At 37.1% G+C, this 16776-nt stretch overlaps 1 protein-coding gene across 1 annotated transcript in view; it reads left to right on the top strand.

Annotated features, from left to right (window-relative positions):
- The window catches only part of LOC110099736 (WD repeat-containing protein 26 homolog), a 35368-nt gene extending 20092 nt beyond the window's left edge, over nucleotides 1-15276 (top strand). The window contains exons 3-4 of the mRNA XM_020826990.2: nucleotides 13572-14201; nucleotides 14811-15276. Coding sequence (XP_020682649.1) covers nucleotides 13572-14201; nucleotides 14811-15032 — 852 coding nt within the window. The 3' untranslated portion in view covers nucleotides 15033-15276. The remainder of the gene's footprint in view (nucleotides 1-13571; nucleotides 14202-14810) is intronic.
- Nucleotides 15277-16776: the final 1500 nt, after the last annotated feature.

A 16776-nucleotide genomic window follows, 5' to 3' on the forward strand; every position in this document is an offset into this window, starting at 1 on the left:
GAAAATCAACTTTTCCAATTTAGCTCTCGACCTTCTCTCTCCTCGGCTGATTTTAGATATTTATTTTGATTTTCTCTCTCTTCAAAATGACCTGATTTCAGCTTTAAAATACTCACGATCGTCCTGGACGATCAGACCAATTTCACATCGTCTTGGGATGATTTCGCAGGACGATTCAGGACGATAATTAATTTTCAAAAACCCCTTGCTCTCTGACTTGTGCCATCCACTGATCGTCCCGGGACGATGCCTCGATCGTCCTGGACGATCAGACCAAAAACCCATCGTCCTGGCCGATTCCCTGGACGATCCTCAGGACGATAATTAATTCTGAAAAAGTCCTGCTCTCTGTCTTTTGCACTGAACTGATCGGCCTGGGACGATGCCCCTATCGGCCTGGCCGATCCTGGGAGAAAAATCACCTGGAGCAATCTGGGCAATTTCTGGAGCAAATTTCAACTGATCGTCCCAGGACGATCCCAGATCGTCCTGGACGATCCTGGAGCAGAAACAGAACTTCACAATCATGGTCCCTGGTCTACTTAGTCAGAGGAGGTAGTCGACCTAACCTCATAGAAGGATCATTGTCGGCAGTCATAGGTTGCTTCGTTCAAGGGGACCTTATAGACTTGAGGTGAATGTTTGCCTAAGGGGACAAATTTGAATTCATCTTAGCTAACAAAGGGCTTAATGCCCTATCGATTATATCCTATTGATTTATATTTCAAGGACTTGATGCCACTAAGGAACGTATTGACTCTGGCCATAATCGTGATTTAGTAGTGCCATTTGGCAGCAGAACCACCCGATTCAGAGGGCCCCAGGTCATAACCGTTTATCTGCGGTGCCATTTGGTGGTGAAACTGTCGATTATAGGACATGTACCACATCTTTAATGGCATGAGACTGTTTTGAGAATGGATTCTAGTGATATTTTCGACTAGGCATTAGCTCTATGTGAGCTGAAGTAAATTTTAATTTGTCTACCTCGGCAAATTGTGTGGAGGGTGGATGTGTTTCGCCTTAAGTGTTTAATGGTTCATTTCGATTTTAAATATTTGGATTTTTTTTTTCGAAAATTTTGATTTTCGAGCATTTTGAAATATTGGAATTAATCCCTCTAGTTGAGATTTGCATTCAAAACGGCCATCATCAGGGTGAATATGGGGTCATTATATTTATGGGTTGAACCTTGTCGATTATATTGACTTGTCGACAGAAGATCAGGTTCATTGCTGGCTTGAAATAAATTTTTTTGTTGGAGGCCTTAAAGGCCTTATATGAACGTATAAAATAAATATTATGGTTGACACCTTGACCGTATATTTATTTGATAATTCGAACCCTGTCGACTCCTATCTATTCATATAGAAGGATCGGGCTCAAACTACGTTCATTTATGGACCCGTGTAACATCCTTAGACGTCACGCTATCAATAACATGCTTGTCGGAGCCCATGCGGGTCGTTTGATTACACATGGCCTTTTGTCCACCTATGTATATATAAATTACGGTGTATGTGTGGGGGTATTCTTGGAATATTTGTAAATGCCTTATGTCCGCTTGCATGGATATTGCAGATCCGGTGGCTTGACGTCATATTGGTTATCTGCATGTTTTGTACAGGTAGACTGTCGTGCACTGCTTGTCATTTTCTACAAACAGATGATTGTGCATTGCTTATCGCTTTCTGCAGGTGGATTGTAGTGCACTAACGAATCCCCTGCTCTACATTTGTAGATACTGTCAAGTTGCTTTACATACAATTCTTCTAATGCTAGCCATATACATTTGTATTTGCTGCAGTCTTCTTGTGCTCGCTCATATACAATCTGTTTTATGCACAACGAATTTTCTACAGTAGCTCTTAAGCATCTGCATTTGCTATGGTGCTTTGGCACTTTGCTCGTAAGTGATATTTGATGTGTACGACGGGTCTCCTATAACTGCTATGATAGCCTGTAGGTATGTTTGCATTTGTTGCATATCATCTGCTTCTATTTGCAAATGATTGATGTATTTAGCTGCCATTGGATGGAGTTGACTACAGGGGTACTACAATGTTTTTGTTACAATAACTTGTAGGTGCTTTACATTTGTTGGAGGTGTTCTGCCTCTACTTGCAATGGGCCAGTGTATCAACTTCTATTGTGTGGTTATTGACTATAAAGAGGCTATAACTTTTACTATTTGTCAGTGATCATCACCCGTAGGAGCATTATTGTGTATGCGATGAATCCTTTATCACTGCTAATAAGCATTTGCATCTGCTATGATCTTCTCCCTTGTAGGTAGAAGATCTATTACGCCTTTGATACATTTACCATCGTTGCTTGTAGATAGGGCTGATGTATTTCAACATTGGTAAAAAGAAGGTTGTATTCTCCACAATCACTTGTGAACATACTGCATTGATTGTGTATGATTGATATAGATGTCATAGCATTCATTGTATGTTGTGCAATATCTTTTGTAGGTGGAATATTGTTCGCATTTGATGTTTGCTTGCCATCAAATTACATGCTGAATCCATCTGATTGTAGTTGATTGCATGATTGATATAGATGTCACTTGCTCTCATTCATAGGTTGACTCAGCTGAATACTCATAGCCATTTTATTTTCATCATTTGCATGCATTGAGAGCTTGTCTTCCATTTGCTTGCTTGCATAAGATTTAAATGACTTAAATCTTTCTTAATTTGCAATTTCATCCAAATTGAAATGATAATTCTTTAACATTCCACCGGAGTGTTGTGTTATCACCAAGTTAAGTTCATGTTCATTTCCCATCTAGATTCGAGTCCAAGTCCTTTGTAGTCAAATTGCAAGTCTTTGCTTGTATTCAAATTGTTCAAATCTTGTCCACTCAATATTCAAATCAAGTTCAAGCTTTAACTCATTTTATTTAGATTAAAATATCTTATTAATCATTTAAGTTTTGGAATATGTTTTATGCTGTCTTTAAAAGTTCATGCCTCTTGTAGCTCATTCAAACTTGAGTTCAATGTTGACAAATTTAATTAATGTTCAAATGGAATTAAAGTCCTTTTCATTGTCAAAATTCAAGCACAAGTTCGAGTTCAAGTTGTCCAAATTTTGATTCAAGTCCTTATCTTTTTTTCATACAAAATTTTGTCAGCCTCTCGACGGAGTAATTATTCCGTCAGGCTACCGAATGCATCCGGAAACCAATAACAAAACGCCACATCACTAAAGTGCTCAGTACCGTGCTCGATACAGTGCGCTCGGTACACTCGGTATGCTCGGTATTGCTCGGTATTTTCATTGGATGTAATAATTTTTCCTCTCGACGTCTCCCATGTTTAGGGGAAAACTACAGGAGTATGGGCCTTCCCACCACGGTAATAAAAGCTTGTACGGTGGATGTCTTTAGACACCACGGTTGTGTCTTCATTCCCACCACGCTAATAAAAGTGTGTATGGGGTCGGTGAGGGTACCTATTTGAAAACATAGTTGACTTTCCCCCACTTAAGGGTACTTATAAGTAGCCCCGTCTTGCCGTAGGCATTGCACCAAGTTTTCATCCCACCACACGCAATAAAGGCGTGTATAGGCGGTTTTCCGATGCACTGCGAACGCCGAAATGGGGCTTTTGGATCAGAAATTGCACCATCTTGCACTTAAAGCAGATGGTGGAGGAATTGATGATGTATTCGATCAAGATCCCATAGTTCCGTTATCCCAGGCCATCGTGGTCCCTGGTCTACTTAGTCAGAGGAGGTAGTCGACCTAACCTCATAGAAGGATCATTGTCGGCAGTCATAGGTTGCTTCGTTCAAGGGGACCTTATAGACTTGAGGTGAATGTTTGCCTAAGGGGACAAATTTGAATTCACCTTAGCTAACAAAGGGCTGAATGCCCTATCGATTATATCCTATTGATTTATATTTCAAGGACTTGATGCCACTAAGGAACGTATTGACTCTGGCCATAATCGTGATTTAGTAGTGCCATTTGGCAGCAGAACCACCCGATTCAGAGGGCCCCAGGTCATAACCGTTTATCTGCGGTGCCATTTGGTGGTGAAACTGTCGATTATAGGACATGTACCACATCTTTAATGGCATGAGACTGTTTTGAGAATGGATTCTAGTGATATTTTCGACTAGGCATTAGCTCTATGTGAGCTGAAGTAAATTTTAATTTGTCTACCTCGGCAAATTGTGTGGAGGGTGGATGTGTTTCGCCTTAAGTGTTTAATGGTTCATTTCGATTTTAAATATTTGGATTTTTTTTCCGAAAATTTTGATTTTCGAACATTTTGAAATATTGGAATTAATCCCTCTAGTTGAGATTTGCATTCAAAACGGCCATCATCAGGGTGAATATGGGGTCATTATATTTATGGGTTGAACCTTGTCGATTATATTGACTTGTCGACAGAAGATCAGGTTCATTGCTGGCTTGAAATAAATTTTTTTGTTGGAGGCCTTAAAGGCCTTATATGAACGTATAAAATAAATATTATGGTTGTCACCTTGACCGTATATTTATTTGATAATTCGAACCCTGTCGACTCCTATCTATCCATATAGAAGGATCGGGCTCAAACTACGTTCATTTATGGACCCGCGTAACATCCTTAGACGTCACGCTATCAATAACATGCTTGCCGGAGCCCATGCGGGTCGTATGATTACACATGGCCTTTTATTTTATACGTTCTGGTGGTTGGGTCGGCCTGGTGTCGGATCTAGCTAAGGCGTAGAGGTCGGAGGCTAAGGATCTTGATGTATTGGGACAAGTGATGACTTGAGGTAGGGAAGTTTTGGCTGTAGCAGGTGAAGAGGAAAGTTGGACAGGGTTCGATTGGCTTGGAAGCAGGGCTTGTGGTAGATCCGGAGTCGGGCGGCAACAGGGATGGATCGGGTATGGAGTTCGAAAGTCAGGAAGTTCGACGTCGATCTTATAGCTTGGTCGGCAGTGAAGGTCGAGTCGGAAGCAGCGACGGGAGCCCAAATGGTTTGGTCGTGGGGAAGAGATCGGAAGATTTGAGGAAAGTAGCAAATGGGGGAGAGGAACTAAAGGCTCGTTCTCATCTTCCTTTTATCGACCAAGTGCAGCAGTGTCGAGGCGACTGAATCACAGGATTTACGGAGAAGCAACTTTGTGTAGGCTGTCGGAGGATCAACATGATTCGCCGAATTCCTTTGACGAAATGAGGTATTTGAGCAGGATTTGTGTAGGACTCGACGGATACGAGGTATGTAAGATTTTAACCGGGATTTCGGGGATTTGCGGCAGAGTGCAGGTATGCATTTTAATTCTTTTTTTTTTTTTGTTCCTTTGGGTATAACATCTAGGTCAACAAGCAATTTGGTCATATTTGGGATTGTTGAGCCTGACCTTTTGAACTCACTTGAATAGTAGACTAAGCCATAGGAACTTGTACTTTTTCAACCTGGTTAGTTAAAGCTTTATAGACTTAGAGGTCTTTCTTGATTTTGAAGTTCTTAGCGTGCCAAACAGATAAACCTCTGACTTTTAGATACTATGTGCATGCTTGTTGAAAAATTGATCTTCTATCTCACTCTCTCTTTTAATTAGATGAAAGATATTGTTAATGATTTCAAATGTTATTATTGGATATTGGCTAATGATTTTACATATAATTTGTGGGTTTTAGGTGAAGCAGGATATCAAACTGAATAAATATTTAAAAATGCTTCATCTCTTATAAGAAATTTTTTGGTGTTCTTTAAATATAAGAATTCTAAAAAATATTCCCTATTTTGCAGGGGGGATTTCATGAAACTATGATGATAAAATTATAAAAAAAAAGTTTGTCTTGCTGAGGGATTTTCATAATAGTTTAAAAATACTTTTCATGTTATAAGAGAGCTTCACGAAAATTAATTTGCATGTTGGTATATATAAAGGAAGTATTTTCTACATAAGGGGGATTATAAGTATAGTACTTCTTGATTTGGTTGCTATATATAATATTTTTTCAAGTATTGACTGATGATTAGTGGCATGAGTTTTTTACTTTACATTTTGGTAAGTTGATAGGCTCCTCTTTGATATGCCTTCTTGATGACAAAAGGGCATTCCCAGCTAAGTGAAATTTGCAACCAATTATGTAATGATGAATGATTGGCCTTCCTGGCATTAAGACCAATTCTCATTTTTTGAACCATACAATCACAAGACACAAACATCTTTGCTCGATAAATTTCCAAGTTGAGCTTGAGTCAAATTTCATCAAGCATGTCATGCTCTCTCATTCGTAAATTGATATTTTGCTCTTTAATAAGTTCATATTGGATAGCTACTCAAACTAATGAGTTTTTTATTATGCCTCCATCGATCGTTATGAATATAAGGACCAATACCAGCTCTTGTCTTTAGAAGGATTGGAGATTGGGCTGGTTTGGTTGATGATGCTTTATCAAAATATAATTCCTAAATGATACATTTATCCCTTAATTAGTAAAGAGACATGTATCAAATGAAATACTAGAAGCCAACATTTTAATCTTCATGTTGATCATCTTTGCTCTAATGTATGATGCTTTACAAACCCTGGTTTCAAAAGAATTTTAAACCAATCATAAATTCAAGGCATTGCTCATCAAAGTATTAATGATAAAATAATTAATTAAGCAAATTTCTGTACTTAATGATCCTGTGAATTTTATCCTAATTTATACTTCATCCCCAAATAGTCACGTATTATTCTTGCCTTCTTTATTAATCTTTTAGTTACAATAAACTTAAAAACATTATTATAGTAAACCAATTAAACATTTGTTTGCAATATCAAATTTGCATCCCCTTCTTCTAAATTAATGATTTAGCTAAACCTGGAGTTGAATAAAGTCCATTAACTCAGTTTCATTACACAACCCTAATCAATAATTATTATGCCACATTTGGTTTAATATTTAGGTAGCCTCTATTTAAGAGAAATTATTTCTATATATGAAATCAGGTTGGTGTTTTACTAAATCAGGAATCATATCCCTAATGCATTACAAAATTACCATAAAAAAATAAATGTTAAGAGTTTACCTAGTTTCTCAAAGAAGGAAGAAGATGAGGTGCAAGAGGAGGGGGAAGACATCAACACTTCCTTCTCATAATAGCAAACCAGAGCTACACTTTGAAACCTAGAAGTGGGCCTCAACGATGGAGCTAGAGATGAAGCTGAAGGCTTCTTGGCCCTCGGAATATGAACCAACTTTAGTTTTTGAGCGGCAAATTTCATACATAAGGTTGAGGGAAAGTTTGAGGATTCTGGGATTTTTCATCATGTACATGTTCTCCTTTACCCTTTGGTTGTGAGGCATTCGTACACATGCCATTACATTGTCATCGCCCTCAACTAGGCTTTGGACTACAAGGGATCTTCGAGGTCAACATCAAAGAAGGCGTAATGTTGGTGATGATCAATTCTCTTCTTGTTCTCGCTTGCTTGGTCACTTGTTAACCAAAGAGCCCAAATTCACGTTTTTAAAAAGCGAGAGGAGGTGAGGAGAAATAAGGGTGGACCAATTCAGTTCGAAAAGGGCTACTAAAATCTTATGAGAATTTGAATCCCATATGATTAAGAATACATAAAGATTTTAGATTCTTCCTGGGATCAAATATAATACTAGACTCAACTTACTATCATATTCACACCACCATGCATTTCAACTTCATTATATTAAGGCCAATTGTATTGCACATCATATTTTTTTTCATATAAATATAGCCACTAGCACATGCTTCATACTTAAAAAATAGTTCTTTATAAGGATGTATATGGTGCAAGTAAACTGAATTAAGAATCCACTCATCATTGCATATGAGTCATATTGTCATTAAAAAAGCACTTGAATCTGCATCTGACAACTTTGTAACAATATTAGCATTTGTTGAGTTATTCTCATTATTTTGTCATTTGTGTGTTGCTGCTTTATCTTTAAAGTTAGACAATCTCTCTTGGCGCACCATTTCGTTTGCTATCAAAGCAAGCTACATCCTTTTGCTTGTCTTGCGACTTACTTTTGTCATATTTAAATGTAGAGCCCGCCCTTCTTAAGAAATCTCCTCATAACCAAGAAGGCCATCACATGCTTTCCATCTTCTGAACCCTCGAGCTTCTCATTTATATCCTTAGAAAGAAAAGAATTTGGATATTTTTTAAATTTGTCTTTTTACTATATAATATATGTCATAAAATGATTATAAGAGAGGAATAGTGCTCAAGATTAACAAAGTTTGATCATCATAATCAGCTATGGATTCTCCATTCTTCAAGTTACTAAAAATAGATTTAAACTCATTAAGATGTGATTTAATGAGCATAATTTCTTGTGTTTGTAGCAATTACATTCTTCACTTCTAGTAAATTTTGTTGGACATGCTTTTAATATTTGTACAGAAACTCCAATTTGAGCTAAAAATCGTATTGTTGTTTCTTCCAAAGACCTTTGTTATGTCCTCATCTAACAAATATAAATAATCGGAGAGAGCATTTTTGTCCATCTCTCTCATATTTTTCCCCCTCATAGTTTCAAGCACATTTGAACACGCTATGAGTGCCTTCGCAAGTCCCTGCTAGACTAAAATACGTCGCATCATGGTTCACCAAGGCATTGAACTTCTTTATCTCATATTTCAAAATTTCAATTTAAGCTTTGATGTTAGTTAGAAAAAAACATGCTTGTTTATGCATAAGCGCCTCCTAGGAATGAAATGATGAACATGCAAAGTAATGATAAAGAGGCTAAGTTATAGAAGGCTCAAGCTTTATTTGTTTTGAATAAAATAATACTCTATATAGAGGAGAGTGAAATCGATCCACTATCAAGGTCTTACATGTGCAAACAAATAGGGTAAATAAATGCTCATCATCCAAACCAAACTCATCCAATCTCACCATAAACAAAGTTTTGAATCTCTCTAGCCAAATAAACATGAAAATTTTCTAATATCAAGAGAGTTGAGAAATGATAAACATAGAAGATCAAGATAATATCAGAATATCTTCACTTGAGTGTTCTTGGAAATGGCACAACATTTTCTATGGCATAGTCATGCTTATCTATAGCACAACTGCACTAACTCCAACACCATTATGCTTATTACACATAAGATAATTTGCCATGTGTTAGACTGGTCCATGCTGAACCGGTCTAGCCGGCCCTAGGCAAAGGGCCGGCTCAGGTTTACATGAGGCAGACCAAGCAGGTCTGTACCCTAGGAATTTCTGCTCGAGGCAATTATGGGGCCCACTAGGGAATCCCATTAGGAAAGAGGGGGTGGCTAGGGCTTTATAGGGATTTGCCTTGTGTTGTTTAATTGTATGCTTTAAGTAGGAAGGAAATATTAGGGTTAGGATTATCTGGATGTTTGTGATTGATTTTGTGTCTTGTTGTTTTGCATTCTTGGGCTCTAGCGGTGTCTAGTGATTGGGATTGGGACAGAAGATCCTCTCAAATTGAGGATCAACTGTATCTTGGTATTTTTCTTCCGTTATCTCTGATTATTGTAATAAATTGTTGTTTTTCTAGTTTTTCCTTGGAGTTTTGTGGAGATTTCATGTTGTTTTTCCAAGATTGATTGGTTTTCACTTGTGATCCTCAAGTGTTTCCTATCATCATGGTCACAAACAAGGGGAGAAATTGTTTCACTCCTTTTTCTCTCTTTTTTTTTTCTTCTTGCTCTTAAATTTTTTTTCCTCCAACGCCTTTTCTTCTTTTTTTTCTCTCCCTTTAATCTTCTTATCAGTTGTCAGCTTTTAGTTGTTTTGATTTTACTTCCGTGTTTTTCTGTTCACTTGTCATAACTCTTGATTTTCATGGCCAACAACCCCAACCACCTTGTTCCTTGTCGCACATAGCACACATGCGTGCATGATAGCCCTTTCACCTTCATGCACTTCTAGGAGTCTATGGAGGCGGAGTTTAAATAAAAATTTTATTCAAATTTTGATTTAGACCTTTCCATAATAATGTTTTTGCAACAAAATTCTGAATCAGTTAGTCTAAAAATATATTTCAAATAAAAACATATTTATTTGAATTTTACTCGTTTCCAATACTTGCATCAAATCAGTGTAGTTGGACTTTTTAACAAATTTTGGCAATATTTTGTATATGATATGGTGAATGAAATGCAATGGAATAGGTGGGAAGGTAGTAGATGAGCTTGGGTTTATGCGGAGAACAAAAAGGGATGTTATGGTAGCAGTCATCTTAGTGTTAGAAATAGTGGGTGAGAAAAGCGGTTCAAGTTAGGTAGTTTAAGGGGTGAATGTTGGAAGAGGTAGGACGAGAGCATGTTTGATGCCCACTTCTACGCTGCATTTTTCTTTGGTTTCTCCGGATGTTCAGGCAATTTTGGTTCCCCTCATGTTGAGATCTCTGCTTATCTTATGCTTATTTCCTTAGTATTCAATGATCCATAAACTAGCAGTAATATCTTCTACTCACACTCATGATCTGACTTGAGAGTAAATTTTGAAGAGGAACTTAAAGAGGTCACCTATTATTTTAAATTTTGGTTCAGGATATCCTAACTAAAAAAATTGGTTAGTAAAAATTTTAAAGCTCTTGGATTTGCTTTGAGATGAGTGCAATTCTCAGCTAATTAATAGTGCACTCATCTCAATTCTCAAAGCAAATCCAAGGGATTTGAGATCCTTCTTGATTAAAAATATAGTTAGAAAATCTTGTCTCAAAATTTTCCCCTATTATTTTGCATGAAAATGCATAAGGCACATGATGATTTTGTAGATAGAACTAGTCAGCATTAGCAACAAAATTGGGTAGTGCTGAAAAGTTGACCTTCTTGGCATGGAGTTCTATTGCTTTTTTTTCTTGTGCTTCTTGTTAAAAATTTTTCTGTATATTTCATAATAACCCTAAATGTATTGAGATGTGCTTGAAAATTATTCCTTGAATTTACAAGGATTACGTTGTGCTTATTCTAGGTACTTAACCACTCCTGTTGAGCTATCTTATCATTAGTTTTGCATGATGCTTTGTGCTCGAGGGTTCTCGATTATTCTTTTTCTCAAAGTTCCTTATTCTCCAAGCCTGGATTGTAGGGAATTTTGCCGCAAAGTTGACAAGAATGCTATATGAAGTTATGCCTTGCTAATTTTCATGCCTCTAAACTCTGATTTCTAGACTATGGTGGACTGTAAGGACACATTCTCTACTACTAGTTTTTCCAACTATTGGAATCTGATAGGAAATACTTGGATTTCCAAGTGTTTCTCACCAAAATCAGTAAAATTTCAGCAGTAAACTGCTGTCCACAGCAGCCAACAGCAGCCAAACAGCAGGAAACAGGGAAAACGTAGAGAAAAACTCAAGTAGAAGCTTGTATTTCACTAGAAGAAGAAGAAAACAGCAAAGATACAATTGATCCTCAATTCGAGAGGAGGATCGATCTCTCCCAAATCTCTAGACGCCGCTAGAGCCCAAAGAAAACCTAAATCTAAGAGATCTCAAATTTCAGCCAAATTCAAGATACTCAAACCCTAGAAAAAACATCTATTTAATGCATACAAATCAAAAGGAATTCCCTAAACAATCCCTACAATCAATTTCCCACCTAAAATCCATTCAAAAACCTTCCTATTCGGCGTGCGGGACCATCGGCGGCGTGCGTGCGTGCGGCTTCCGCCTGTTTCGCGATCTTTGGCCCGTGAACCGGTCCCGCCTGGACCGGCTGGACCGGTCTAACAGAATCCTAATCAGCCACATTTTGGAGAAATTATATATTCTTTTGTTCTAAGAAATGTTTGAGAGCAGAAACTAAAGATACACGGAAACGTACTTCTCTGTGGACAGTTCTTTTAATAAAGTGTTACTTTCAAAATTTTAATTATTTATTAGATAACCTATGACAACATTTTTTTAGTGAAAGATGAGAAAAAAATCATTCAAGCTTCTAAGGTATTGATTAAGTTGTCCTTGAGACAAGCTTGTGACACGTCTAACTAGAATTTATGATGGGAAATAAAACTTGAGGGTTTGGGCCTGGGATCATCGGTAGTTGTATTTATTATATGTAGGAGTTTAGAGGTTTGAGTTACGGAAACAACAACTTGTTTTATAAGGGTAAATTTGCATATATGTGCTCTTTCTTTGAAACTTGCAATTTGCATTAACAAAGAAGAAACAAAAGTTTAATTATAGGTGTACAAAACTATCACTATTTTCCTTCAACAAATAAAAAAAAAGCAGAAGGAAGGTTCTCACTATCATGAAATTTCTAATCAAAATTACAATGTAATACATAGCGTGCACAAAAATTAGCAACTTTGTTGCATCACCTTGAAATATGATGAAATATCACACGACGGAATTGATGCAGGAAGGTGAGGTCTGGAGCAGCTTGTCGCTGACTTTTCCACTGTTCTTTTGTAAAGCTTTAGAGATAATTAGTGACACTTTCATTGTCATCTTCTATGGTGATACCCTTGAGGTTATACATCCATCGCTCATATGCCTGAGAGGAGGCAACCAATAAAAAAAACATTCACGCTCAATGAGGTGCTTAATGAAAGCATGGCTTCCATTTCAGTATAAGTGATGTCCCAGTGCTCACAAGCATGGCTGGCCACAACAATAAAGTCCCATGTTTATTTCTGATAAATGCCCAATTGTCATCCTTGCATGATGATAGGAACCTTTCGTCCACGTTAATTTTGAACCATCCAAGAAGGGGGCCACCACAAGTAAGAAGTATGCAGCGCCGGAGGCTGAGTAGTGTCCCGATGCTTCTAGATGGGATAAGTCCAAGAACGAGTGAACAATTCAAGAATAATGGCTGAACGGTTGCTTCCTAGCATTCCCAACTCTTCAACTTTGGTAGACCGCCAAACAATAGATGCGAGATCGCACGATGTTGAAGTCGTTGAGCACGGTTTGATCAGTCAAGCTTGCAAAATTCAGTGAGAGCTAGCCCCAATTGATTAAAGTTTGCAAAATGCGCTGCAGGTTGTTGCACTGGACAGCAACAAAGGAATTATCTTCATTAACCTGACAGCCCCAGGGGCAGGTGGTCGAAACACTAAGCCCTCTATAATGCAGCCACTGATTTGTTGGAATTGTATTTCTCATGAGCTGCCACCAAAAGATCCTCTCCCTTGGGCGGAGTTGAAGCTTGGTTATCCACCGGCACCGATTAGATGGGCTGGAAAGCATGGCATCATACGCAAGAGCAGTCATGTTCTTACCAATTGGGGCACAAATGAGCTCCAGTTGATCATGGTTTTGTATATGCTCTTTTCAGATATTGTATTGGTAGTAGGTTTACGCACTAGGTATACCCTTTTTTTAGGAAAAGTCTTCACTATTTTTTTGTTCCTATTATTAATTTACATGAATTTTTTTTTTTAACAATCGTGCATTCTATTATTTAAAGCTTTTGTTTTTTGTGTATACCTCTTATGAATTCCATAGGTCGAAGTTGAAGCCTTTGAAAGATAGAATTCTTTAGGGTTTTATAAAAGGGAGCATCTCTCATTGTTTTCTAGTTTTCTAGTTTTCCAGGGATAGTCACAGGATATAAATGTTTAAAGATGCATTTATTACTGCAGGTCCATGAAGATGCAGAAGTTTTATTAAAGCACACTCTACATGGTCACCAAAAACCAGTCGTAACGATTGCTTGGAGCCCTGATGACCGCTATCTTCTCTCGTGTGGCATGGAAGAATCCATCAGATGCTGGGATGTTCACTTAGGCGTGTGTTTACATGTATATGAAAAAAGTGGTCTTGGCCTAATCTCTTGTGTTTGGTCCCCAGATGGGAAGCAGTTCTTCTGCTGCGTTACAGACAGGAGCATATCACTGTGGGATCTAGAGGGGAATGAAGTAGATTGTTGGAAAGGGCAGCGAACAACAAAGAATTCAGATATGGCTGTCACGAAAGATGGCAGACATATCATAACGATGTGCCGGGAAATGACAATACTGTTGCTTGACAGGGAAGCAAGAATCGAGAAATTGATTGAAGAGGATCAAATGATCACTTCATTTTCATTGTCAAAGGACGAGAAGTTCCTACTGGTGAATCTTTTGAACCAGGAGATTCATTTGTGGAATATAGCTGATGCTCCTTTGCTTGTAGCAAAGTATGCAGGCCACAAACACAGCCGGTTTGTCATAAGGTCTTGTTTTGGGGGATTTGAGGACTCTTTCATTGCAAGCGGAAGTGAAGATTCACAGGTGCATCCCATTAACTTTGTTTTTTTCCTCTAAATTAAGTTGAATAGTTTGTGAAAGATTGTCAAACAAGCATGCAGAATGATAAACTACAATGCCTTTTTGAGAACAAAAAATCCTTTTACATAATAGGTAACCTTGCTTATTGGATATCGTGGTTTTATTGGATGTGATGTAATGCCATTCTATATCGATATCCTTCCTTTTATCTTATATATATATTATAATTTGGTAAATAAAAGTTCATTTCTCTCGTCCTGGTAAATTATGTCCTTGGAGAGTAGCCTTATTGTGCTGAAGTTCAAATTTGCTGTTTCTCCTAGCTGAATTGGCAAAAGCTCTTTTTGACTTGATTTCACCTGACATGCTCTTTGAATATTCTGAAGATAACTCGGATTTTGCATATGCAGCTCTTTTAATATAGAGAAGCCCATTTAGTGTTGTTTATTTGCCTGAATGCCTTCTTCAGATCCAGTAAGTTTGGTTTGAAATCGATCTGTATTAGACAATTTTTGCTATTATTGAAATCATATGCATTGTGTTCCTTCTTCATCCTCTTTTTGGTTTTTAATGAAAGATTTACTCTTAATCTTATTTTTGTTTCACGAACAGGTATATATCTGGCACAGGAAAGCTGGGACTCTGATTCGAGTCTTGCCTGGGCATTCTGGTGCAGTAAATTGTGTTAGCTGGAACCCTGTAAACCCTCACATGCTTGCATCTGGCAGCGATGATCACACAATTCGTATATGGGGAATAAACAAATTCAATCTTAAGCGGAAGGATACTTTAAGCAATGGATTCGTCCGCCAATGCAATGGGATCGGCAAATGACCCATGAACGGAATAAGGAGAAAAGGGTAAGAAAAGTCCAGAGGATAAAAGAAAATTGGAGCTCATTAGGTACCAGCTTTTCTTTCAGCCATTCCTTCATTCAGCAATGTACATCTTTTTTTAACCCTTTCTGTTATCTGTTATTCGAGTGGCATCAAATAGCAGATAAGCCTGTATAAATATACCAATGCTAATTGCTATTATGTGAACCATTGAGCATCTTTTCAAATATTTTTTTCCACTCTGAGTTGCTCATATAAATTTAGAAAAATCTGAGAGGATCTTTCAGGTGTCTTGGATCAGTTGGATTGATGTAAGTTCTATAGAATATGAAGGCAACAATTTGATTGGTGATCTTTTGAGATGGTGTTGGAAGGTTTATGGAGATAAGGTTATGAAATTAGAAGTTTTTATTTTTCTTTTTAATGCAAGGGGGGAACTCCGTATCAGTGGTTTAGGATATTAGGGAATTGAATGGCTTTTGTATGAATGGTTAGTTTTTTTTAATTTGCTGGCCACGGTAGGAAATTATTTCTAATTTGCTGGCCACGGTAGGAAATTATTTCTTTGTATTGGGATTTTGGTTTAGAAAAGCCCCCCTCAAACTTAAGAGAAAATTCTATAAGATAGTAGTTAGACTTGTAATGCTTTATAGTGCAGAATGTTGGTCATTAAAAGAGAAGCATAATATTAAGTGTTGCTGAGATGAGGATGCACAAGTGGATGAGTTGCTTTACTCTTAGAGACAGGATACGAAATGAGCATATACGTGAAAAGGTTGGAGTAGCTTCAGTGGAAGATAAGATTAGAGAGAGTCGACTTAGATGGTTTGGTCACATAAAACGGAGGCCTTCCGATGACCCGGTTAAGAAAGTAGATGTATTAGATTTAATTTATGTTAAAAAGGGTAGATGTAGACCTAAAAAGATTTGATAAGAAAATATTAGAAATGACATTTCTTTATTAGATTTAAATGAGAATTTAACTTTTAAGAGGGCACAATGGAGAAAAAGGATTCATGTAGCCGACCCTACGTAGTGGGATAAAGGTTTTATGTTATTGTTGTTGTTAGCTTTATTTTTTAATAGGGTAAGAATTGTATAATTTTGATAAATCTATTGACCACTTTAAAAGTACTATCATTTCCTCAAAGAGCTCTTGCAAAGCATACTATGAAATCTATGGAGGGGTCATCCCAAGGCTAGTAAGGGAAAAAGGAATATATATGCTTGCATTATTTATTTCTTTTATAAAGATATTTATGAATAACAAACAAAAGGCCATTTCCCAAAAAAAAAAAAACAAAAAACAAACAAACAAAAGGCCAGCCAGAGCAAGAGTTTTTATTCATGTTAAGGGAGGTGAAAATTAAGTATAATTATCTTTTATTCTGAAAAAGTCAAGTATGATTTTAAGGCTTCATTTGGGATGATTTTTTTTATTGTTTCTTAAAATAATTTTTTAGCAGTACAACAACATGAAGTTTTTATCCCATTATGTGGGGTCGGCTACATGAATTCTTTTTCTTTATTGTGATATATTAAAAATTAAATTCTCATTTAAATCTAATAAAGAAATGTCATTTCTAATATTTTCTAAACATGTCTTTTTAGGTCAAACTCTACCTTTCTTAACATACATCAAATCTAATATATCTATTTTCATAACCGGGTCATCAGAAGGTCGTCATTTTATGTGACCAAATCATCTAAGCCGACTCTCTCTAATTTTTAAGTGTGTGTAA

Source organism: Dendrobium catenatum, unplaced genomic scaffold, assembly GCF_001605985.2.
Source record: "Dendrobium catenatum unplaced genomic scaffold, ASM160598v2 fragScaff_scaffold_253, whole genome shotgun sequence".
Lineage (NCBI taxonomy): Eukaryota > Viridiplantae > Streptophyta > Magnoliopsida > Asparagales > Orchidaceae > Dendrobium > Dendrobium catenatum.